The sequence below is a fragment of the Psammomys obesus genome, unplaced genomic scaffold, assembly GCF_907164565.1.
Source record: "Psammomys obesus unplaced genomic scaffold, mPsaObe1.curated_primary_1811, whole genome shotgun sequence".
Lineage (NCBI taxonomy): Eukaryota > Metazoa > Chordata > Mammalia > Rodentia > Muridae > Psammomys > Psammomys obesus.
The window spans coordinates 12975176-13000955 of NW_026586816.1; the positions used below are offsets into that span (position 1 = coordinate 12975176).

General features: G+C 38.8%; 1 protein-coding gene across 1 annotated transcript; it reads right to left on the minus strand.

Annotated features, from left to right (window-relative positions):
* Positions 1-418: 418 nt before the first annotated feature.
* Ankef1 (ankyrin repeat and EF-hand domain containing 1) lies at positions 419-18567 on the minus strand. The gene is made up of 9 exons (XM_055602694.1): positions 18222-18567; positions 12705-12904; positions 11597-11746; positions 10933-11056; positions 5635-6457; positions 4248-4474; positions 2439-2599; positions 1414-1551; positions 419-577 (listed from the first exon to the last, which is right to left on the minus strand). The coding sequence occupies exons 1-9, from the start codon at positions 18565-18567 to the stop codon at positions 419-421; spliced, it is 2328 nt and encodes a 775-aa protein (XP_055458669.1).
* Between the last annotated feature and the right edge of the window lie 7213 nt (positions 18568-25780).

Here is a 25780-nt window from a genome sequence, read left to right on the forward strand (position 1 = left end):
CCACTCTTGAAAAGTTTTTTTTTTCTTTACAGATGTGTACTTTCAAACCAATATTGTTGGTTTTCACTTTAAAATATGATTCTGGGATTGATCCCGGGTCTTGAATGTGTACTAGAATTCTTTTTAATAAACGTAATGGTGCACATCTAGTAAATTTTTGACAATACTTATAACTGCCACGTGGCCTACTACACTTTTAATGAAGGTTGGGCATTTAGATGGATCACCTGCCATACTGCAAAATGAAAGAGAGTGTCTGATACAACTCAGGATATTTACAGCTGTTACAGCAAAAACTGATCTTTAGAAACAAAGTCTTAATGGACAGAGTGTTTTGCCTTTGATGGAAATACATACTTTTTCCAAACTCTGGACTCTGGATCACAGAGCACTTATCCTAGGAGGCAAATGCTGGGACTTAGTTTCTGAGGGATGCCTCCATTGCTTGAGCTTTCTCCGTGATGTATTTTTGGAAAGGCATCATGAAGTCTTCAAAGTCCACCTCGTATGTGAACCTCTCCCTCCGCATTTCCCTCTTCTTGATCAGCTCTGCTGTTGTGGCTTCAGGACTCCAAATCTTAAACAGCCAAAATCAAGGCAGTTGTTATAATTATGGCCAGTGATTTTTACCCTCATACATATTTTTAACTATGCACATGCTAGCTGAGTACTCTATGCATGAATAACATCTTCAACCTGAGAAAACTTCCCATAGTCAACCGGAACTACCAAGTATACATTGGAAGTGCATGTTACTGTTTTCCTCTATATTATCACCTTAGCGGTTATGTGAACATCACTATTTCTCGTGAGGCCCACCTAGGAACAGAGATCATTAAATGCTCTTTAGTTCCTTCTCTAGTTACCTCTGGGCCAACTGCTATTTAGTTCCATGATATCAAAATGCAAGATCAAAAAATTAGGAAGTCCCTTATTCCTAATGTAAAAGTCAAATTATTTTTGTAACAGAAGGTAGAAAGCATGGCTGGATGGGTACTGGAAAGATAACTCCTTTCCCCTTTCTCCTTTACCTATTTAAGGGAAAATATTCTAGGATACTAAAGAGTTTGTTCAGCCTTGGTGGCATGAAGATTCCATAAGTACTGGTAAGGAGTAGGGGGTTTGAAAAGTTATAATACCAAAAATAGAATATGATGACTGAATGGCTATAAGGGATGCCATTAGCCAAAGGCCACTGCAGTCTTATGAGGAGAATGTAAGTACTAGCATAGAAATAGTAAGAAATAGAAGAGATGTTGGTAATTAAAAGGTGGTCTTCTGAGATGAATGTGGCAGAGCATAGCCAGGGGACCACTCCAGCAGTAACTGTGGAATATGGACACAGATGATCAGTCTAGTCAGCATATGAGAACAGCGCTGTGCTGTTACAGAGGCTACCCCCTAGACACTTACCCTTGGTGGGATAAATGTGATATCAACTTTCTTAGTGTAACCACTGGTAATCAGGGAATTGAGGTAAACCACATTGTCCTTGTGTGGTCTCTTTTCCTCTGTTATTGCTGGTACAGCATAAATTGATGACAGTGTTTCCTGAAAAAAATATTTTTAAAAGTATAAATTGCTAAAATTAAGCATTCATTAATATCCTTTTGTCTACATTTTACTTTGAAATGTTAGGAAAGAAGGACAGTGCTAAAATTTGAGATATGATAGAATATTATAAATACTATAACTGCAGATATGGAGAGATACTTAGCTTGCCTTTCTGAGAGTCATGTAACTAGTCATATCAGAGACAGTTAACATGAGTTTTCAATATCTCTATCTCTGAGCTATAGCTATAAGATGGACTCCTAATAAAATGATGGTGTCTATAGTAGGAGATGCAATTGGTGGAGACCATATTGCTACAATTAATTCGTGACTGGAACTTGGTCCCTTCTGCCCAGTTCCTTTACCCAGCTTATTTCCTACTGTCGACATTCCCCAGCCTCCAATGTGATGTCATTAGGGGTTTTATTTCTTGACTCTCATTGATTTTTTTTTTCTGCCTTATACAAGGATCTTCAGTGAACCATCTGCTCCCCCAAAGAAACTTCCAGCTTGGAAATGCACTTTGGGTATCCTTACTAACAGCAATGTCTTCTTCATTGTCTTCCCTCTCTGTTTGGGCTGTATCACTGAATCTGTAGAATTCAGGAACATGTACATACAAATTCAATACCAGTTTTTTTTCAATATCCTTATAATTTGAGTGAATCATTTATATTTCATGTGGACTCTGTTTACTATGAATATTTTATAGTCTTCAGTAACAGTAACTTTCTTGCTAGATGTATCTATGTAATTACTGTCAAAGGGGCACATAGCATGCCATCTTCCCTGTTGTGCAATGTTATAACCTAATGCCGCTGCCACCCTGAGGCTTTGCAGATTTCCCATTCCTACTTGATAGTCAAGCTTCTTTTTGTTTTTACCTCTTCTTTCTTGACATCCGTGCCTTCAGTCTTCAGTTTAGGAAGCTTGCCTTTCAGTTTTTGATTATCTATTGGTTTAGGCAGGTTATCTAACTTTTCTTTTATCATATCAATTATTCTGTAATCAGCATATGCCCTCGCAATATCCATGGCAGTATGCCCTGTTTCAAACAAAAACATAAATTGAAAGTTATAAATAAGCAATCTAATGATAAACTATGTAGAAAAAAATCAGCATGTTAGCATATGGTGGTGTGAATTCACAGAGCATGATAGAAATTCTCCAGAAGGATCTCACTACTGAGTTCCAGCACTCCAAGAGCCATTTACTAATACAAATTCTTTTAACTATGTATCTTAAATGTTAGCAAGAAATATTAAATTACATTTTAATATTAAATTGGTTGTCTTCCCCCCACCCCTGTCCCTCACACATATCTATTTTGCGATGAATTTCAAATGGCCTGGGAAATGCTCAGAAGTGCTCGTCAGGTATTATTTTACTGCCAACATCACCAGGCCATACTACACCAATACAACATAACCAACAATATACTATCTGTGATTCAGGTGCCATGCCAAAGGCAGTATGAGTTCCAATTAAGAAAAAGACACCTCTGAACAGTGTTACAGCATGTATCTTAGTGCTATAAAGACCCAAGTGAGACACTTGTCCAAGTTTTAAGAGAAAAATCAAGGTTTACAGTCTTTAAATGGCCAGTTATTAAAATAAGGGCATTAGTAGTGACTAAGCATGACCTGCAAAATGGTCTGTGTTAAGAACTAACAACATGAAATTACTGCAGAAATAAAATGTTTAGAAGTACATGAACAAGGCCAATAGCAATAGTGATGTTTGGGCAAGGGAAAGCAGGAGCCTCGATCCTACACAAAGAACTACAGGAATTCTGAGGATGGGAGAAATAGTCTTCCCCAGGGAAAGGCACACCAGTTAGTTTTCCAATACTATATGCTTATCTCTGAAACATGTATACAAGTAACATTATACAGACTGAGCAGGTTGTATTTGTTTAGAAATGTCTGTGCATGTTTAACAACAATTAAAGAAAAAGAGATCACAAATTTGAAAAAGAACAAAGTGAGGGGAGTACATGGACAGTTTTAGAGTAGGAAAAGAAAAGGGAAATCATGTAACTATATTATAATATAAAAAATTAAAAACTATAAGGAGCTTCAAATATGCTAATTTTGTTAGTTTTGCCCCAGAGATAAACTTTTGTATGCACTGGAAATTATTTAATTAATAATCGTATTCCAAGTTTACTTTGTGTATATACAAATACACTAATTTTATACTATATATGTTTAAACATGTGAATTATCAATATATGTCTGTTATTTTGGTAAATATACAATATGCATGGTACTAAGATATTCTTTTGTAATCATCCATTAACGCATACAGTAAGGATTAGGAAAAAGGAACTTACAGCAATGTAATAGAAAAACTTTCTGTCATTTGAACTTAATGAATAATAATAACAATAATAATAATAAAACATTTGGGCTTGTGGTTCATGGTTCCTTCCATTTTAGGAGGCTTTTAAAAAAACTTAACTTTGAAAAAAATGTCAGTCCACAAAGATTGCAAACATGAAGAGCCGAGTTTTTATATCAATGATTTGAAAAGTTCTAGGTATCAGATATAACTTCCTTAACACTTAACGAAGTCTTAAGTTTCTATAAGTTCCAAGGAAACCATGTCTCTACAAGAACAAAACTGACAGATTTTCTGTTTAAAATCAATTCCCCTTTCTTGCCGCAACCATCAGTAACACAAATGCATACCTCTTCTATTTTCAATCTGGAATTTGGCGCCAACGTCAAGTAGGTATTTTACGGTATCCAGTCTACAGCTCTCAATGGCTCTACTTAACGGAGTAGAGTTGTTGATAGATGTTGCATCTATTACAGCTCCAGATTTAACAAGAAGCTCAACAATGTCCTGCTGGCCAGCATGGCAAGCAAAATGAAGTGGAGTCCACAGAAAATTATCTGTTGCATTGACATTTGCCCTGTATAACAAGACAGATACTCTAATTAAGAATTTTAGTTGTTTCAAACATTGGAACCGAAAATCTGAAAGAATCTCAGACGGTTTTACTCTTATTAGTTTAATCAATCAGAAGAGCTCTGAGGAAAGTAAACTGTGGAAATTTTCTTATGTTTTCATATGCCCCAAATATTTTTTCTTTTGTTTTGTGTTTTGCATTATTGCGTAGCCTTAACTTCCTTTGTGCATATATGTTTGTGTGTATACATATGGAAAATTCTAAATCTATTTCAATGAAGATAAAACCTGGGCAAAAAGATAAAATGTACATTATTCCACTTTGTGTCTAAGTTCTCTGCATGTCCTGAAATTTGAATGAATGTTCATTATTTTTAAACCTAAGCACTGTAATGTATTATTTAAAGTTTTAGTCCTCATTAGAACTTCACTACTCAAGTTATTTTTTACTTTATCTTTTGATAATATGCAAATGAGTCTTTGACATGAAACACTGTAATAACATTAAATGTCTTTTCTGATGTATTTGTAACAATTGTGCTCATAAGAGCATTACATATTTTAGCTTAATTAATCATCTCTGAATTTGTATCTAGGTCCTATTAGAGTCGAGTGCACTCTTGGGGAAACCGAGGCATAGTAGTAGTCAGAAACTTGCTTCCAGTTATATAACTGTGATAGAAGCAGCAATTAAACAAACCAATCGTTTTAGCTTTAAGAGATAACAGAAAAGACCATGCATTAAAGATCTTTGTAATGAAGCAAGGCGGTCTCTTCTGTCTGGAGATGGATGGTGGGAAATGGAGAGGTAGGTTAGCCACAGTTTCTCACTGTGGCAGCTGTCCTACTTGTATTCGTTGTGGCCCTCCATAAAAGATGAGGTAGGTTAAAAGGTGACTCCACACTATGGCACCATCCAGTATGACCCTATGGCAAAACCTAACTGCCCAGTCCCTAGCAAGAAGCAAGAGAAGGCAACGAGAAGAAATCACCGCAGAATGAAAACTCTTCGCCTTCATTTTGTGATCATCTTGGTGGGCTACTGTCTCAGCCCCCACTACCCCGTGTCTCCCTTTGCCTGCAACCCTCTTGTCAAGGCATTTGGGCTGTCCATTGCGGGGGTGAAGGTGGGGCCACAGCAAAACCCTAAATCTGAAAGCATACCCCTTTTCAAGAAGAAACTTGACGGCATCCATGTTGCCGGTGGCGCATGCTGTCATGAGGGGTGTCTTGTAAGTACGGTCCTTCATATCCACTGGTATTCCTGCTTCAAAGGCCTTTTTCAGAGAGGCCAGGTCTCCCGCCTTGGTGATAAAATTAATATTTTCGAAGACCTTCCCTGGATTATCGACGTACCACCCCGAATCGTCCTGGATGGGGTGCTCTGGCGGATGATCCCGGTTGAACCTGGTGTAGTCTGTGAGGTTCTGGTAAGTCTCTATCATGTAGTAGGGCGGTCCCCCGTCCGGCCTCCGAGGAAAGGCCATCTCAGGAATGGTACAGATGGGGAGAGGAAGAACAAACCTGCCTTTCTTTGGCTTTTTGCCCAATCCCTTTTTCTTTTTCTTAGGCCCGAAAGATCCCAAGACATAAGACTTGCTTAAGTATTTGGTTCCCTTAAAGAACTCATTAATGCTGACCCCACCTCCCCGGCTTTTTTCGTGCATTTGAGCGATGGAAAGCAGCTGATCCGAGGTGGCATAGTCTTGTCTTTCTTCCAGGGTCCCCACGAAGTCATCTTTGCTGACTACGCCATCGCCCCTATCCACGAAGGAAAAGGCTTCCCGAAGTACAGCCTCGTGCTCCAGAGACCAGTCATGCAGCCTGAGGGCCCAGATTGGGTTAGGATTTTTGACTCCTGGCTTGGCAAGTTTAGCCGCAGTCAGCTCTGCTCGACGTATTTCTTTGCTGGCAGCTTTGAAACCTCCCTCTTTTGCCAAAGCTCGGGGTGTTTTATGTTCCAAATTTTTCCATTTCAGGTCACATCCTAAAAAAAAAAAGAAGAGCATCATTGTTAAGAATGTGCCAAAGTTATCTGCTTGGCCCCACAAAATGACACTCCCAACTGTTTTCTTGATTTCGTGTAGTCAGAAGTTTTGTTCTTAAAATTGTTGTATAAAGAACACAGCCATTTGTAATTACCAAAACAGCAATTTATTTTCCTGAGAGCTTCACTTGAGTACATTCTGAGGGACAAGTTTACAATATGTATCTGATCATATATGTACCCTGTTATATAGACAACTTAGATAAAATGTAGATGTTTGAAATAAATTTCAATGGGATTTTTGCTGGGAGATGATGCTAACAGGGAAAAAGGGAGGGTACCCTAGAGTTCAGTAAGAAGTTTCCTGATCCAAACAGCTTGCACAGGACTCCATCAGTTCAAAATACATGAGGATGCCTGCTTCTTTTTCAATACGAAGCCTTTTACATGCTGAAACAATATTTCATGTTTTCTCTATTAACTGAAGATAATCTATCCTAATTTGCTGTTGTGTGGTAAGAATCATGGGGAAAACAGGTGAAAAACTAATTTGTTTAATAAAAGTTGAACATTCCAGTGTTTGTATATAAGATCAATATCAGAATTCATTATTTTAATTCCTTACTTAAAATAAAATATTAAAATATCTGAGCATGATTAACTATCAGGGAATGCTTATTACTACCAAGAAATCTGGAGATTGTATAAATAATTCCATCTATGATGACTTCTTTCTGGTTTTTAATCTAGAGGAGGGCTGGGCAGCTGTTTTGACAACATGACATAATAGAAACCTACAGGTGGCTCTGTGGGAACACTTATCTTTATTTCTTAGAAAAAAAAGATGACAGTGATATGCTAGTTTTGTCAGACATCAGGGTTCTTCTTTTATGTGTTGGGGAGAAGAGAAGACACCTAGAAATATAATCAACCCTCTGCCCCCCCCCCAAAAAAAAAGAGGGAAAAGACAATGAAATGATCAACAATGGTCTTCAGTTCATTCTTTATTAGAATTGTCAAAAATTTATATTTATACTAAGGTTATCTTAGTAGAAATTAAGAAACATAATGGCCTAACAGTACTGCTACTCCCTTGGGAGGTGGGGAGGTCAAAGAGACAGTAAAAACTGTGTAGCCCAGGCTGGCCTCGAACTCATGATCCTCCTGCCTCTGCCTCCTTCAGCAAATCCTACCGGTGTGCGCCACCACAACAGAGGAGGACTTTGAAGCCAGTCCTGAAAATACCGGACAAAACGGAGTCATATGAAAGGGGAGGAGGTCCTCCCCTATCAATGGACTTGGAAAGGGGCAGGGAGGAGATGAGGGAGGGAGGGTGGGACTGGGGAGGGAATGAGGGATACAGAATTAACAAAATGTAACTAATGAGAAAAATAAAATTAAAAAAAAGGAAACATAATGGCTATTACAAATAAAGCTGATATGAACACAGTTGAGCAAATGTCCTTGTTGTATACTTGAGCATCTTTTGGATATATACCTAGGAGTGGTATAGTTGGATCTTAAGGTAGCACTATTTCTAGTTGTCTGAGAAAGTGCTGGATAGATTTCCAAAGTGGTTGGAAAAGTTTACATTCCTGCCGGCAATGGAGAAGGGTTGCTCTTCTCCACATCCTCTCCAGAATGTGTTGTCACTTACGTTTCTGATCTTAGCCATTCTGATGGGTGTAAGGTGAAATCTTAGAGTCATTTTGATTTGCATTTCTCTGATGACTAAGGACGTTGAGCATTTCTTTAAGTGTTTCTCTGCCATTCAATGTTCCTCTATTGAGAATTCTCTGTTTAGCTCTGTACCTCATTTTTAAATTGGATTACTTGATTTTTTGCTGTTTAACTTCTTAAGTTCTTTATATATTCTAGATATTAGCCCTCTGTCAGACAGAGGGTTGGTGAAGATCCTTTCCCAGTCTGTAGGCTGCCATTTTGTTCTGATGATAGTGGAAACAACCCGGATGTCCCTCAGTTGAGGAATGGATAGAGAAATTGTGGTAATGGAATTTACGTAATGGAATACTACTCAGCAATGAAAAATGAAGAAATCATGAAATTTGCAGGCAAGGGTGGGAACTAGAAAAGATCATCATGAGTGAGGTATCCCAGAAGCAGAAAGACACATGTCGTACATACTCACTTATAAGTGGATATTAGACATATAATATAGGATAAACATACTAAAATCTGTACATGTAAGGAAGCTAATCACGAAGTAGGACCCTGGGTAAAATATCAATCCTCATTCAGAAAGGCAAATGAGATGGACATCAGAAGAGGGAGAAAACAGGGAACAGGACAGGAGCCTATCACAGAGGGCCTCTGAAAGATTCTACCCAGCAGGGCATCAAAACATATGCTGATATTCATAGCCCAACTTTGGGCAGAGTGCAGGGAATCTTAAGAAAGAAAGAAGGGAACGATAGAAAGACCTGGAGGGAGCAAGGAGGTCCATAAGAAGAGCAACAGAATAAAAAAATCTGGGCACAGGAGTCTTTTCTGAGACTGATACTCCAAACAAGGACCATGCATGGAGATAACTTAGAACCCCTGGCCCAGAAATAGCCCATGGCAGCTCAGTGTCCAAGAGGGTTCCCCAATAATAGGAACAGGGACCGGACCATCTCTGACATGAACTCATGGGCTGGCTTTTTGATTACTTCCAGCTGAGGGGGAAGTAGCCTTACCAGTCAACAGAGGAAGACAAAGAAGCCTGTCTTGATGAGAGCTGATAGATTAGGGTGAGATGGAAGGGGAGGAGGACCTCCCCTATCAAGGGACTTGGGGAGGAGCAAAGGAGAAGAGGAGGGAAGGTGGTGTTGGGAGGGGATGTGGGAGAGGACTACAGCTGGGATACAAAGTGAATAAACTGTAATTAATAAAAATTTAAAAAAAAGAAAAGGAAAAAAAACCCTAATGGGAGTATGTAAAAACGGAAGTTTTGAAAGTTTTAAACTAGACAGTTTTAAGAACAGTCATTTACTTGGAAAGTGACTCAGGAAGGCCCCAGGAAGAATTCCATGGCATGGTAATGCCACAGACATCCTGCTGCTTTGGAGTAAGTATTTTGCTTTGTCTGGAATCTTAAACCCACAGCCAGTTCCTTTGTGCTCACCCCAGAACTAGGAGCTAAGAGATTTTAAACCCACTTTAGCTTGTCCTCCTAATAAGGAAACCTTTTGGTGGTTAAAAGACTGTTATTCCCTCTAATCTTGTCTGGTGGTACTTCCAAACACTCCTCAGCTCTCAGAGCATAGTCAGACATTTGTTTTAGGAAAACATTTTAGGATTCATCCAGGAAGATGTATTGTCTCTCTATCGCTAGGTCAGGCCTTTGTGCATAATTCAGGTTTCCATCCTTTGCTTCCCAGGGAAGCATCCCAGTGTTTTATTCTAGGGTACACCATCAGTAGAGTACACATGTGATGACATTTGTCTCAGCAAGAAATTGTTAAACATATTAAAGATGATGAAGACTGACCTGGCCTTGAGAGATTACTAACATTTAGAAATCTACATTGTTAAATGAAATATCAGAATAAAATGTTGATAGTGACAGATTTCAAAATAAGACTAATTAGACAGTTTGCTGGGCAAAACAGTGCATATAAAATAATCCTCTTATTTGTTAAAAGCTTACTCTTGGGAAGAGTATGAGCTCAGACCAGTTGTACTATTAGTCATATGGGCCTGCTGATCATACATCTTAATGGCTCTAAAATTTATTTGTGGGGGCAGAAGCAGAAAACACTGTTTTACTATACAATTGTATAAAATTCTTTTTGATTTTTCATAAACTAGACAAAAAAAACCCCCAAAATTCCACAAAGCGCAAATACATTCTACTGGAATTAAACTTTGGAGTACACTCAATAGTGAGTAACTGACAAGGAGACATCAGTGTTGTTTAATTTAGCTAGTTTGTATTTTATTGTAACAAATTTTCTAAGCTATGGTGAGCACTAGATAACATATGTTCCTATGCTGCAAGAAAATCTACAAAATAAGTGTTGTTTATATATCATATTTTCATAAATCTTTTCATTTCGTTTCCCATAAAGTATCTTCTTTGTAACTGCAAATCACCCAGAAATGTATTTTTAATTTGACATGTATTTTAAAAAGGAAGTAATTAAAATTTCAGGTAAGATAAAATTATTTTCATGGTTTGTCTTTCTTGAGATCGATGTTGGGAATCCTAAAATAAGAATATTTGTCAATTATAAACATTTTAATATTTAGTTAACACGTGAAAATCAAATTCACTTGACTTAGGTTTTAATTCTTCTTATTACTAGATTCATAATTCAGCGAACAACTGCATAAAAAACAAATTCAATTTTCAGCCTACATTGTGTGAAGATTGGTAACTGAAAATTAAGTAGATGATAAGTAACAAGCCTGAATTCTCTAATCATTTATGACACGGTAGACCATAAACACATTAAACAAAACTATAATTTTACCTCGTTGAGCTATATATTTACAGCAATCCGCAAAGCCACCCATAGCAGCATAATGAAGTGGTGTGTTCCCATTCATTCCGATTAACCCAAAGTCACTATTGTAGGCAAACAGAAGCTTCAATATCTGCAAAATAAACAAGAGAAAAATAGGAATGGTCATTTGCTAGAAGATTGGCAGCCAGACCTGTGCTAGCCAATCTTTTGTCTATTACCACATGTGGATGCTGAAAATTCGAAATGTTTCCTAAGGGGTCAGGATGTTCAGAAGCATCACAAGGCACACAACAAAGCAAGGAGGTGAGAATTGATGACATTTCCTCCCCATAAGTAGATCATATGAGACTTGAAGATTTCAGTAGCTATCAGAGGCATTATATAGCATAGTCACAAGTGGCAGGGTTTTTGTATCACAGTCAACTACATAAAAAACAATACCAGTAATGTTCAGTGACTAAGTTAGCAAATATATAGAAAAGTTAGCAAATAAATAAAACTGGTAAGAGTCAGGATACGTGGTCAGAGTTAAAGTTTTATATTTGGGAAAATAAAGATAAAACAACATAAGTAACTTAGAAAAATAACTGCCTTAGTTTAATCTATATGAAAAAGAAAAAAAAAGAACAAAGCTTTAAGAGTCAAATTTAAAGTAAAGAACAATTATTACATCAAAAAAGCCTCCTTTGGCAGCAAAATGAGCAGCGTGGAGTCTTTCATAGTCAAATGTGTTCACTTCACCTCCTCTTTCCAATATGCCTCGAACTAGTTCCACCACCCCTTCTCTTGCTGATTCCATCAAAGCCGTGCGCCCTGTGGCCTGGACACAAAACAGATGTTGTTTACACTTTAATGCAAAACCATGGTCAATTCAACAAGGGTTGAATTCTTTGGAGGTAGCTTTATGCTAAGAAGTTTAATGATCTACATTTTTATTGGTTTCACTTTCAGAACAGAAAGCATTCAGTTAGCATTGTGTGACTATCTGAAATGAAATTATATTGCCAGAATCAAGGTTGTTCTGAATACCCCTGTAAGAAAGTCATGCAAACATGTATGTGTCTACAAAGAAAGCAGAGTATAAAATGAAAAGGAGAGAGGAGTAGTATGCTAAACATAGGTAGCATTTATTTTCTAATGAGAAGAAAATCTATTTCTAAATGTCTGGAAATGATCATTACAAAACTGAAAACCCCATATTAGCCAGTTGAAAAGAGGAGTCAAAAAATACATATAAGAGGCAACAGAATTTTCTTTCTATGGAGATATTATTTGTTAGGTGCCAGGGATACTGTTTCCATTTGCTATAATGATATTCTAACAACATGAATAATAAAGACAATTTCCAAACAAAATTGCAAATAAAGTATAGAATAGCAGCAATGTAAAGACAATGAATGTGTATCATCTTCAGCACTTTGATTAGAGCAATCAATGAGCTAACAGGACAATTTTACCATGTCTTCTCCCTCGCCCAAGCATGCCTTTTTCCTTCTTTTGTTTTGAGATGGGGTCTCACCATGTAGCCCTCGCTGGCTTAGCATGTGTAGAGCAGGGTGGCCTTGAACTCACAGAAATCTGCCTGCTTCTGCCTCTCAAGTGCTGAACCAAAGGCATGTGCCACCATGCTGGGCCCCTATTTTACCATGATTAAGTGTGAAAAACAAACACACAACAAAAAACAAAAGGGAAAAAAAAAAGCAACAACAAAATACCCCAACCACTTGACTGTGTAGTATAGTAGAATAAAGAAATATTAATCACAGGGGTAGTCATACTGTGCAGATAGAATTAGGATTGGCTCCTTTCTCCAGAAATGTCAGGCACATGTCCTTCACATCATGTGCTTCCTCACAAGCTCTGATGAACACGGGTTTCCCATCAATTGTGGTGTTGTTGACATCTGCACCATGCTCTAGGGCAATCAACGCACATCGGTAATGCCTCTTGGTGGGTAAAATGCAATAGAACAGAACACCTGCAGAGAAAGAGTTCCATAATGAGTAGTCCTCATCCATGGCCAGTCTGAAAACATAGATATAAGTAACATTCTATGGACTCAACAGGTTGTATTTAGGAATATGTAAACATATACAAATACATATATGCATACACTTATAACTAATGAAAAAGAGGCCATCAATTTGAAGGAGAGTGGGAAATGGGATAGGAGAGAGTTTGAAAGAAGAAAAGGGAAAGGAAAAACATTGTAATTGAATTAAAATCTCAAAAAGAAAAAGAAAAAAATTAAATCTCTCTCTCTCTCTCTCTCTCTCTCTCTAAGTGTGTGTGTGTGTGTGTGTGTGTGTGTGAAGCTGGCAAAAAAAAAAAAAGTAGAATTTAAAATCCCATAAGACAGGTCTTTGTCAGTTAGAAAACAGCTACAACTAAATCTTATAGGACTTGTCGGCCCTGGGATTTGGCAGCTTATGGTCCCTAGCTGATCTGACCCTTCAAATCTTCAGGGCTGTGTGTGCCAGAAAGTTCCTTGGGTATTCTGATCCCCACTTGAATCCATGTTTATAGGGTGCAGTCTCTCGATTTCATAGCAGTAAGAAGAAAAATCGAATCTGCTCTGTCATTTTGGTAAATCACTTTGATCCACCCAACAGAGGAAAATGCTCAGTCTTCACACTTGGGACTATAACATGCCCTACATCAACATATTCTGTGCCAAAATATATTATAGACCAGGTACTATTACAATTCTGACAAAGATGGCGCTAAGCAAGTTGTGTGTAAATAAAAGTTAAACTCCAAAATGACTTTGTAATGAGTTTTCCCCCAAAGAGGCTTCATTCAAAAACAAACTACAGCCCGAAAGAAACATGTGACCTATGAAAAAGACACTACAAAAAAGATAGGTAAATAGATAATAAGAGGCAGGTAAAAGAATATTCTCAAAAGACCATGTAAATAAAGATGATTGGCTGGTCTGTTTGTTATATTAGCAAAGAAACTAAATATAACCCATTCAATAATAAAAATGTAAAAAAGGACCAAAGAGAATATAAGACAGACAGCAAGAAAAAGAATTGAGCCAACAGGAGCTAAAAAAAAAAAAGGACATTAAAGATTGAAAGTCAAATTAGAAGCAGACAAAGGAAGACCAGAGCCTATATCACCGGTAGTCAAGAGACAGAGGAAAATTACAGAAATTAAGACTTGACTCAGAGAAACCTCCACACAAAGATGCCTCCACACATTTTAATAACAAAAGGCAAAACACGAAAGAAAAATTATACAAGTACAATAACAACTTTGCGAAAGAAAAACCTGAATCTGAAAATCCAAAGAGAACACTGTGCCTCAGAAAACCACGCTTTAAGAACTATGCAGATGCTGAGAAGTACGGCCAGTCTTTAGGCAGAGTGCAGGAAATCTTATGAAAGAAGTGGGAAACAGTAAGATCTGGAGAGGACAGGAACTCCACAAGGAGAGCAAAAGAACCAAAAAATCTGAGCACAGGAGTCTTTCCTGAGACTGCTATTCCAACCAAGGACTATGCATGGAGATAACCCAAGACCCCTGCACAGATGTAGCCCATGGCAGCTCAGTATCCAAGTGGGTTCCATAATAATGGGAACAGGGACTGTCTCTGACATGAACTGATTGGCTTGCTCTTTAATCACCCCTGAGGGGGGCGCAGCCTTACCAGGCCACAGAAGAAGACAATGCAGCCACTCCTGATGAGACCTAATTGACTTGGATCAGAAGGAAGGAAAAGAAGACCTCCCCATCAGTGGACTTGGGGAGGGGCATGCGTACAGAAGGGAGGCATGGAGGGACTGGGAGGGGAGGCGGGAGGGAACTACAGGTGGGGGATACAAAGTGAATAAAGTGTAATTAATAAAGAATTAAAAAAAAACAACTATGAACATGAGGTAAAGCCAGGTGAAGAAGTGTCTGATGGGCAGAAACTTAACTCTCATCTAATGTAGAAAACCAAGACTTTCAATGGCGACATTGCAAGTAAGAAGATCTTTTTAAAAAGGACTTTATAACATCAGGGAGAAAGAAAACAGAAAAAATTATATGCAGAATCAGCACACACACACACATGACTAAACAAAGGAAATCAGTAAGAGAAGTGGAAATGAGCAGGCTAAACTACTTCATCTGAAACACTAGTCTAACAATAGGTGAAAGTGTATGTAAGAGTCTCTGCAATCTCTTCAACATAGAACCAAAGCTAAATTGCTGGAGGAATTCTAGGTACAGATGGATATAGGCAACTGAGTAATGCTGGGACCAGGCAAGGTGGTCCTCCCCAGAGAAGATCACACCAATTGGTTGTCCAGTGTCAAGTGGTCAGCTCTGAAAACATACATACAAGAAGTTAACATTCTATGATCCAAAAAAGGCTATATTTAAGAATATATGTATATACACATGCATGCAATTAACTAGTGAAGAAAGAAGCCATGAATTTGAAAAAGAATGGAGAAGGATAAATGGGCAAGTTTGGGAGTAGGAGAGGGAGGGGAGAAATACTGTAAATACATTATAATCTCAAAAATAAGCTGACCAAAATGGCATAGTAGAGAACCAAAGCATATCGAACTCTGAATGTAAGATGAGACCCAGTTTATTTTAAAAGCCCTAAGGTGCTTGCAAAGTGCGTATTTTGCAATGACAGCTTTTGTAACTCATAGCACAAAGCCTACAGCATATGTCACATCCTTTTAATGACCCATGTAAATGCTCCATGTTTTCTTGTGCTGTAGGAAAAAATGGCGTCAGTAGGGAAACAGGTTGTCAATGTCAGGGAGGGTCCTAGGAAAAGCAAAGTGCTGGCCCCCAGCTGCGGCTGCGCAAGCCAAATGGGGTCCCTCCAAGGGAGAAAGACAGGGGCCTGTGTCAACCAGGAACCAATTAACAAGGTTATGTGTGAAAAACACACTGCATTTATTTTACTTCGTATTTCGTTTCTCCCATGCGACTTATATTGTTTTTTCCATATGTTCATACTTCTCAGATCTTTGTTAGCTTAATAGTAATCTGAATGGGGGTAAATATTAGCCATATGGCTGTTGCATTTGCTACAAATATTTACTTGACCTTGTTAATTTTGTTTTTAATCTTTACATTTTTAGATTTTTATGCTATATAATGTCTCATTTTGAAATATTGTTTTATTTAAATATTAGTTCCAATTTAAGAAAGTAAACCTTTTATTACAGTGTTTTTCAGAGTTTACTCTAAATAACTTAAAGTATGTTTGATGCCATGTGGAAAAACTGCTTCATGGCCAAATAAACATTTTAAAATATTTTGACTTTGTCCCAGCAGGAACAATGCTTCAATTTGTTTTATTCAATGGCTGTCTAATGAATTCAATAGTAGGACCAACTTTGCATGTACCACTTTTAACATCTCAATGATTCTATAGTTCATGGGAAAGCACCTCAGATAATGGCAGTCTATGAAGCGTTGAGGTTGATGGGTTTTCACTGTGTAACCCTGGCTAAACTGAACCTCATTCTGTAGACCAGGCTGACCTCAAACCACTATGACCCTTTTGATTCTGCTTCCCTGGTGTTTGGAATACAGGTGTGGGTCTCCATGCCCAGCCATTATGTGAAGCTTAAAAGCTATGTTTTCCCTTTGAGTTTTTTATTGAGTATTTTTGCATCAATGTTCATAAGGGAAATTGGTCTGAAATTTTTTTTGTTGGGTCTTAGTGAGGTTTAGGTATCAAGGTGACTGTGGCCTAATAAAATTGTCAATGTTCCTTCTGTTTTTATTTGTGGAATAGTTTGAAGAGTATTGATATTAGCTCTTCTTTGAAGGTCTGATAGAAATCTGTGCTGCAGGAGCTCCACAAGGAAACCAACAAAGCCTGCATGGAGACTGATGCATCAACGAAGGACCATGTATGGAGAGGACCTAGACCCCCTGCTCAGATGTAACTGATAGGCAGCTTGGTCTCCATGTGGGTTCCCTAGTAAGGGGAGCAGGGACTGTCTCTGTTATGAACTACCTTGCCTGCTCTTTTGGTTACTTCCCCCTGGTGATGGAGCCTTGGCAGGCCATAAAGGAAGAGGATCCAGGCAGTCCTGCTAAGACTTGATAAGGTAGGGTCAGATGGTAGGGGAGGAGGACTCTCCCTTTCAGTGGACTATGGGAAGGGAATGGGCGGGGGGGAGAGTGGGACCAGGAGGAGATGAGGGAAGAGGCTATAATCAGGATATAAAATGAAAAAATTATAAAAAATAAAAATTAAAAAGCTGTGTTTTCAGTGTTTAAATTTTTAAATCATATTTGACCTCTAAATGCATCTTATGTTTATTTTGTTATGTGGTTCTAGTGCATGCCATATATCAAATAGCAAGTTGGTAGTGAGTTAGAGAATAGCTTTTCCTACTGTCAGAAGATACTAACAGTATAAAATGAGATTCATTTCTTCAAAGGTTAGTGTCAGTGAGTTTGTAGGCATGGCAATCCTCTGGGATAACTGATTCAATCTACCATTTTATATTGAGTGTGTTTGTAATTATTTTGTTAATTTTCGTGAGCCTGTCTCAACTCTGACCTAACTCTACTAACTCAACTAGGCAAAAATCCCCAGACCATGTTTTTGAGACTGATAGCTTGTCACCAGAATTACACATGCAATAATTCTCAATAGCCATGTGTAATATTTCAAGATATATTTCCAAATATATTAAAACTGACCTTACAAAATTGAGGTTTAAGCAAAATTTACCTTAGTTTTTTCAGCCTTTCAAATTCAGTCCTTCCCATATTAACCTTGGAACCACACAGGACAAAATCCATCTGTAGCCCTAAGTCTAACCCTACCATACTTTACAACTTAAGGAAGGCTTCTTTGTAAATAAGATATTATCCTTCACCATTGGTTAATATAATGTCTGCATGTGTAAAGTTGAAAGCTGTCTTCACTTGAAAGCATCTAACAAGCCAGACATTGAGGTCATACTATCTGGAAGCTTCATGCCAAGGGGATTCAAGACTAGCCTGAACTGAGACCCAGACTCAAAAAAAAAAAAAAAAAAAAAAAAGATGAGGAAAGGAAAAAAAAAAACTATCAAATACAGATCAATCTAGTTGTTTTTACATGAGTGGGCTTTCAGAACTTTTTCCCCCACAATATTCCTAAACTGTTTTATATTATAAGGAGGTTATATATTTAGGTGCAGCAGTGGAATTGAATCTTTTACTTAAGGTCTTAATTTGCTTCTACGGCTGGGAAGCAAACAAACAAACAAAAAGCCATTTTCTTGCTTTCTGGCTACAAAGTGAGTATATTTTTCTGGATACTGGAGTTTTACCTTTTCCTTCATTATCAACTATCGTCATGTCAGCTTTGGCTTTGGCTAAAATTTCCATTGACAACTCATGGCCCAGCTCTGCAGCTCTCATGGTTGGAGTACAGCCCATGTGGTCTTGCACATCAGGGTGAGCACCAAGTCCAAGGAGAAAGCTAACCATGTCAATGTCATTGGAAATTGAGGCTAAGTGGAGAGCACTCAGTCCATCAATAGGTTCAGTGAAGTTGATTAGCTCGGGGTATCCAAGTTTGATCAGCTTCTCTATCTGCTTCTTGTCTTTGTTGCGAACACACTGAAGAACTTTGTAGATCTGTAAGTTCTCAAGCCTCTTGTCTGCTAAGGCCATGTTTGATACTCACTTCTTTACAATGCTTTCTGGACTAAGACAAAAACTATAGAGCAAAAAGGGAAAACAAGGTAAGGTTAACATTACTGTTATTTTTATCAAGTTAAAATATTTTTAAGCTCAAAAAAATTTAAAATAAACATAATTTAGTGCAACTATTTCAGAAAATATTGTATATAACTTAAAATATTAAGCTGATATAACATTAAAATATTTCAATTTTTCCAGAAAATTAATGTAATTATTACTTAATTAATGTAGTGGTTCCCTTGTAGTCAAATTTAACCTTTCTTGTTCCTATAGCATTTACATTTTCCATGAAGAAGGTTGCCAACATGAGGGTATGTGTTTCCACCTGTGGCCTATACCACATATTTCCCTATATTGAAGTATGTTCATGGTTTAGACATGTTACTTAAGAGCATGAAAAACCGGGTTGTGTGAGACACCAAAGGTGAGACAGTGTAGAAGGCAGGAGTGCTCACAGATAAGCACTAGAGAAACCAGGAGTTTTAATCACGCAGGGCTGTCTCCTCAAAGGAGGAAATGAACAGTGACTTTCCACCCAGAAGGTTGGGGGTGGATGTTGTTAATAATCTGGGGACTTTTGTAGCCAGTCGTCATGTCACCCAAATCTCCCAGAATGTTTATTCCAGATTCTTCTCTCCTTAGATCTTATCTTTAAGCTTTGTTTCTTAGTCAACAGAACCCATCCTTAGGAGAGATGTAATGTGTACTTTGTGACCTGCTGACCTCTACGTTATCTCAGGCAGAGACCACAGCAAATCCTAAGCCTTTTAAACTAGAGAACTTTTTTTATGGTAGAGGTTACATGTACTTTGCAAAAGAGTTTTGATGTTGTCATGCCTTAACTTTATTGTGCAGATGGGATTGGGATTACTGTTGTTACCAGGAATTGTTTTTTCTAAAATTGTGCTGAATTTAAATATGCCTAAACTAAATTGCCCTAGTGTCAGACTCCTCATTTTTTGACTCAGCACCACCTAAATCCTGCTGACCTGAGTTTCGTTTTGCCTCACTCAGATCATTTTGCTACCATTATGATGCTTGCAAAGACCCTTACAGGAGGGACGATTCTTACATCATCTTGAGGTTAAGGCAGCTACATTGAGTAGACACAACTAAATTTTTCATAAATAGTATCAATGCTAAATTGGGTACCTTAATATGTAATTTCCTTATAATTTTTATAGAAAGATAATCACATAATCACTTGGATGAATCATATGCCCTGATTATAGATATGCTCAGTTTGCTTGTATTTTTCTTGAAAAAAAAAAAAAACCCTCTCATTATCATATGAGGAATCAGCTCTCTAAGCAGTTTTAACGAGGCTGTCCGTCTGCCCCTAGAACAGAGGTTAGTCTGTAACCACGGCAAGTTCACTACAGTAAACCATCTCTTTTCAGGTCCACTGAACTCTTCAACTGTATACACATAGGAAGTGCTAGCCAAGCATCATCCAGAAGGCTCTGTCTAGCAGAGTATATTGAAAGACTGTCTTTTATGAAGTTGCCAAGCAGCGTGCCATACTGTTGCAGAAAGCATACACTCAAAAGATGAAGACAAGCTGTTGGCATCAGCTGTACCCTGGTCTGTGTCAGAAGTCCACCCCAACCCCACCTGCTTCCTCTGTATGTCTTAATCTAGCACCAAACAGTTAGCCATGTCTTACTGCTTCCACAACAGCTCCTATATTCCATTCTCCAGTAAGCATCTGCAATGGACATATTCTATTTTATTGCAAAACAAGCAAGTTTGAACATTCTTTTCCCCTCACCACAAATTAGTGCCATCACCTACATGTTCCAGGGCAGTGAAATGGACTCTTGATCCTGTGGTCTTTCTTCATGTCATCATAGGCAATCAGAGTGTCTCTGTTGCCTGTTTTTTCCTATGCCACTGCCTACTCCTCTACTTTATTCTTTGCTGGCTCTCCTTTTTATGACTGACATCTCATTGCTGGAATGTCTTGAAAGGTCACTGGACTCATTTTATCCTTGGGAACTTTGTGACTAGTGCTACTTCCTGACTTTTACCTCTGTTTTAAGCTTCTGATCGTCACTGTCCGGTTTACATAACCCCCATGAACTCCCTGCAGATTGAAAAAGACTATTACCCCTCCATATCTGATGGGCTTCATTAAGATATCATAGCCAAGGGGTAACTGACAGGGGCTGGGAGAGAACCATTTTTCTCTCACTTTGTGACCATGAGTAAGTTGTCTATGCTTCAGTAGATGGTCCTGTACTCTTGTGTATACAAGGAGCACTAATCAGATGAGTGAAATACTAGAAAAGAAAAGAAAAAAGATGACACAAAGGGGACCATCCAGGGGGTAACTGAAGAAAGGAAATGGAGAATATATATATATATGGTATATGTATGAAATTTCCCCCCAAATAAATTAATTTTAAAAAGTAACATGGCGGGTGCAGAATTTATGATATTACCCTAACCTTGTCCATTTCTGATAATGCTAGCAGTGGGGTTATCCACTTCCTCAGATTAAAACACTAGAGTAACATTTTTTTTTCTTCACAGAAATCCTTACTCAAAACACATCAGCACATCCCATGAGTTCTGCCCTCAGTATATACTTGACATCGACCCTGCACTGCTGTCCTGGGCCAACTGCCAGACTTCCAGTTTGTCTCACTACTTCTCTAACAGCCCTGTATACTCCAGTATTTAGACAAATAATAATAATAATAATAATAATAACAATAATAATAGTAATAATAAAATTTTAAATGTAGATCAAATCGAATCACACATGTTTTTGACCCCTAAAGTTTTAGGAAATTTTTTAAAAATGTAATGTGGGTATTCAAAACCCATACATTTATCACCTAGGGACTATCAATAAGGCTATACTTGCTGGATTTCATATCCTATCCATTTATCTAATGATTAAGCTCAGTTTTTTTATCCAATTCAAAGTGTAGGCACATTCTTGTATACACACTCTGAACTTGAATCTATTATGTATTTGCATTCTTTTTCATACTTTGTCTATATAATGGAATGAGCAAGTATTAAATATGCAGCCTGGTTTACAAAGCAAGTTCCAGGACAGCCAGTGCCACACATAGAAACCCTGTCTCAGAAAAAAAAAAAAGGAAGATAGATAGATGATTGATAGATGATTGATAGATAGACTGATAGATGTTTAATTTGTGCTTTTTATAGCTTTCCCATTAGAATATGGTCATCACAGAACATAAGATTTATAATAATGCTATTTCTCTACACCCTGGAACCTGAATTATATGAGGCACTTAATGACTACTTTTCTTAATACTTAACAGCTGCAAGTTGAAAGAATTGAAGAGAAAGCCTGAAAGAAAATTCCCAGGTTTCTGGTTTGAAGCACTAGATACCTTTATCTGAAATGGGTTGCTCATGGTGGGCTCCACATTGGTCAGGCAGAGTGCACAGCCCCTTGGCATGTTGAGAGGACAGACAGGCTGATATCCAATTTTGAGATGCCACGAGAGATGTCTGATCCAGGTCTGTGGTGGGTTATGATGTCTTCAGCAGTTACAGGACAGCTGGACTAGTGACAAGAAGAGCAACCACCAATAACTATCAATTCATAATGCCAGGCCTTTTCTTGTCGTGTCTTCTGCCTTTTTCTTTTCCCCTTCGCTTCTGAGATATCAAGCATCATTTAGGCAAGAAATTAATGTCCTGCTTCCTTCTTGTAGCCCCTCTCTTTACTTCTAGTCTATCTCTAGCATGTGGTGGACTAGGAAAACAGAGATTGTAGTTTTTCAAAGGTTTGTATAAACAGGCTCTGAGTAAGCCCTGGGTATGCCTAAGAGTCACACTCCTGCCTTGGCAGCATGACACTCATTTCGGATGCATTCATAGCTCACTTCTGGTGCAGTGTGATTCTACACACATATATACATATGTATGGAATAGGACAAGATGCCTCTAAGTAGTTTATTGATTATACTGAACTTAAAACTACTTGTTTATGTGTACAGGAGATTCATAGACACTTTGATGTCATCTGATTCCACTCATTAAAACAAAGCACTCCACTCCCCCTCCCCCCAAAAAAAAACAGCAGTTGGCATCATGGTTAAATCAGGCTCTAATAATGGATTGAACAGTCCCCTACCATTTTTTTTTTTTTTTTACCATGGGTTGAAAAACAGTGAGATATAATTATAATATCTTGTCTTGGGTTTTTATTTGGAGTCCAAATATTCTTTTTTAAAATTAATTTCAGTTGATTCACTTTGTATCCCAGCTGTAGCCCTCTTCCACATCACCTCAATCCCACCTTCCCTCCCTCTTCTCCTATACCCCTCCCCCAGTCCAATGCTAGGGGAGGTCCTCCTCCCCTTCCATCTCACCCTAGTCTATCAGATCTCATCAGGACAGGCTTCTTTGTCTTCCTCTGTGGACTGGTAAGGCTGCTCCCCCATCAGGTGGAGGTGATCAAAGAACCAGCCCAAGAGTTCATGTCAGAGATGGTCCCTGTTCCTATTATTAGGGAACCCTCTTGGACACTGAGCTGCCATGGGCTACTTCTTAAATGAGATAAAAATACCCATCTCACCCCTTTCCTTTCCTCCTTTCGCCTGTATGCTTTCATGTGATTTGCCAGGCACATTTTCATTTCATGGGGAGAGGCAGAGATCTTTAAATTCTCCACGAGGTCCGCAAGGTAGGGGCGGTCCACTAGAGAGATGCATGAAGCTACTCTTGTCAAAGGCCTGTGCTGGAGGGACTCTGCTGTGATGCCTCCCCTGCATCATTTTCACCTACTGGCTGCACACCTGGACAGAGTAACTATAGTAGTCTATTCGATGACGTCATCTGTGAACTGGGGACACACAAAAGTTCTCCACTTTGTGGAGCTGCATCAAAAGAAGCAGGAGAATTTTTGCAAAAATATGTAGACAAGTCCTTCAGGGGGGCTACGAATAATCATTACCTCTGTGGGTTTCCATTTCAGCCTACCCACAGGCAACGGTTTACTTTCGTGGGCTTTTCTATGATGCCTTCGGTTTTATTCCCAGAAATCAAGAGATGAGAAGAGTAGAGCAAGTAGAGATGTCATTTCACAGAAAAGGGCAGGGCACCCATCTCACCTTTTAGTCCTAGAGGTGACCAAGAGCCGGGTCTCCCTGGTCTTGTGAGGGCCTGGGACTCCTGATCTGTCTCCTGGGACTGGCCCCAGCTAAGGCCTTAGGCCCCAGTATGGCAGAGCAGGCCAGCCTGCGCGCAGGCAGCAGAGAAGAGTGTGTGGGTGCGTAAGTCTGCCAGGGTGCGGCCGGGTGATCATAGGGGGTGAGGTGGGTCCGGCAAGCTGAGCCCTCTGTGAGTTTCACCCACGCACGGCCTGCTGCCAGGGCAACCGCGGCTGGGCGGAGCTTGCCTAGGCCCCGCCCACCGCGGGCCGCAGATTTGGTTTAGCTTCAGCTACCTGAGCCTTGAGGCTGGATTGGAGGGAGAGGAGTAACAGGACTTAGCCCTTCATTCTGTTTGCCCACCTCCTGCCCTCAATCAAAACATAAAAGTAAAGCTGCACTTGGTAAACAGTAATAATTAAATATATAGTTTACTGAGTACAATTAAGTAAAATGAAAAATGCAATGAATTGTACGAACAAAAATGCTCATTTTGCGTATTTATTCCTAAAATTATTTATACATAAGTGGAAACATATATGAAAATAATTTCATTTCAGAGCCATCCCCCACCTTTTGAGAGGCAAATTTTGAAACTTTATTTCTGTAAATGAAAAACCTGTATTTTAAAATTTATTTTTATGTTCACAAGTTTTTCCTGTAGGTATTTAAGTCACCACCTGCAGCAGCATGCATGGAGGTTAGAAGAGGGCTAAACATCCCCTGGAACAGGACTTTAAAAAGCCTATATGAGTTGCCATGTGGGTGATGAGAACCATACCCACGGGTCCTCTGCAAGAACAGCAGGTGCTCTTTTTTTTAATTATTTTTTTTACAATTTATTCATTTTTATATTTAAATTGAAGCCCCCTCCCTCTGCTCCCCCCAGTCCCACCCTCCCTCCCTCTTCCCGCTATCCCCTTCCCTTAGTCCACTGAAAGGGAGAGTTCTACTCCTCTGCCATCTCACAGTGTGTTAAGTCTCATCAGGACCGAATGGATCCTCTTCCTCTGTGGCCTGGCAAGACAGCATATCCAGGGGCAAGTGATAAAAGAGCAGGTACCTGAGTTCATGGCAGAGGCAGCCCCTGCTCCCCTCACTCGGGAACCCACATGGAGATTGAGCTGCCAATTGGCTACATCTGAGCAGGTGTCTAGGTCCTCTCCATGCATGGATCTCTGTTGGTGCATCAGTCTTTGCAGGACCCCGTGGGCTCAGATTTTTTAGCTTTGTGGGGCTCCTACCCTCCATGTCCTCTTTTTCCATAAGACTCCCTGGTTGTGGTGGCTCATGCAGGTAGGATTTGCTGAAGGAGGTGGAGGCAGGAGGATCATGAGTTCAAGGGCAGCCTGGGCTACAGCATGTACTCGTAACCATTGACTTATAAATCCAGCCCAAATTTGCATGGTTAGAAATAAATACTTTAGAAAGTTTCTAATTAAATGTTTAATGGTTTCTGACACCCAACTTATCAACACATACATATTTTAAAATATTTTAAGAACTTTTTCACCCAAAAATACTAAATGATTTATACATAGTAAATAGTATGAAAAGCATAAAGTGCAATATGACTGAAGAAAAAAAGTTGAAAAAAAAAGACTAAAAAAGAAAGGAAGAGAAAAGGGGGTAGAAAGAGAAAAGAAGGAGAAGATAACGGCTGCATTTTACTACTGGGGCCCTGTGTGTTTCTTCCTGATACTGTACCTTTTCTTCCTGTCCTCTGCCTGAACTTTGCATTTAATGTCACCTAACATCCAGAAATGTGTTTCTTCCTGTGAATGGCTCCCTAAATAATGGATATTTACAACAGAATCACATGTTTATAAATTGTATTAAAATGGAGAAAACAGCTGGTTGTGATAACTCATGTCTGTGATCCCTAAACTCCTGAGGACCCAAGACAGGAGTTAGGCCACATAGTAAATTTGAGGACAACTTGAGCTTTATGAAACATTGTCATAACAACAGCAGCAGCAGCAATACCATATACACCACACACACACACACACACACACACACACACACACACACACACACAC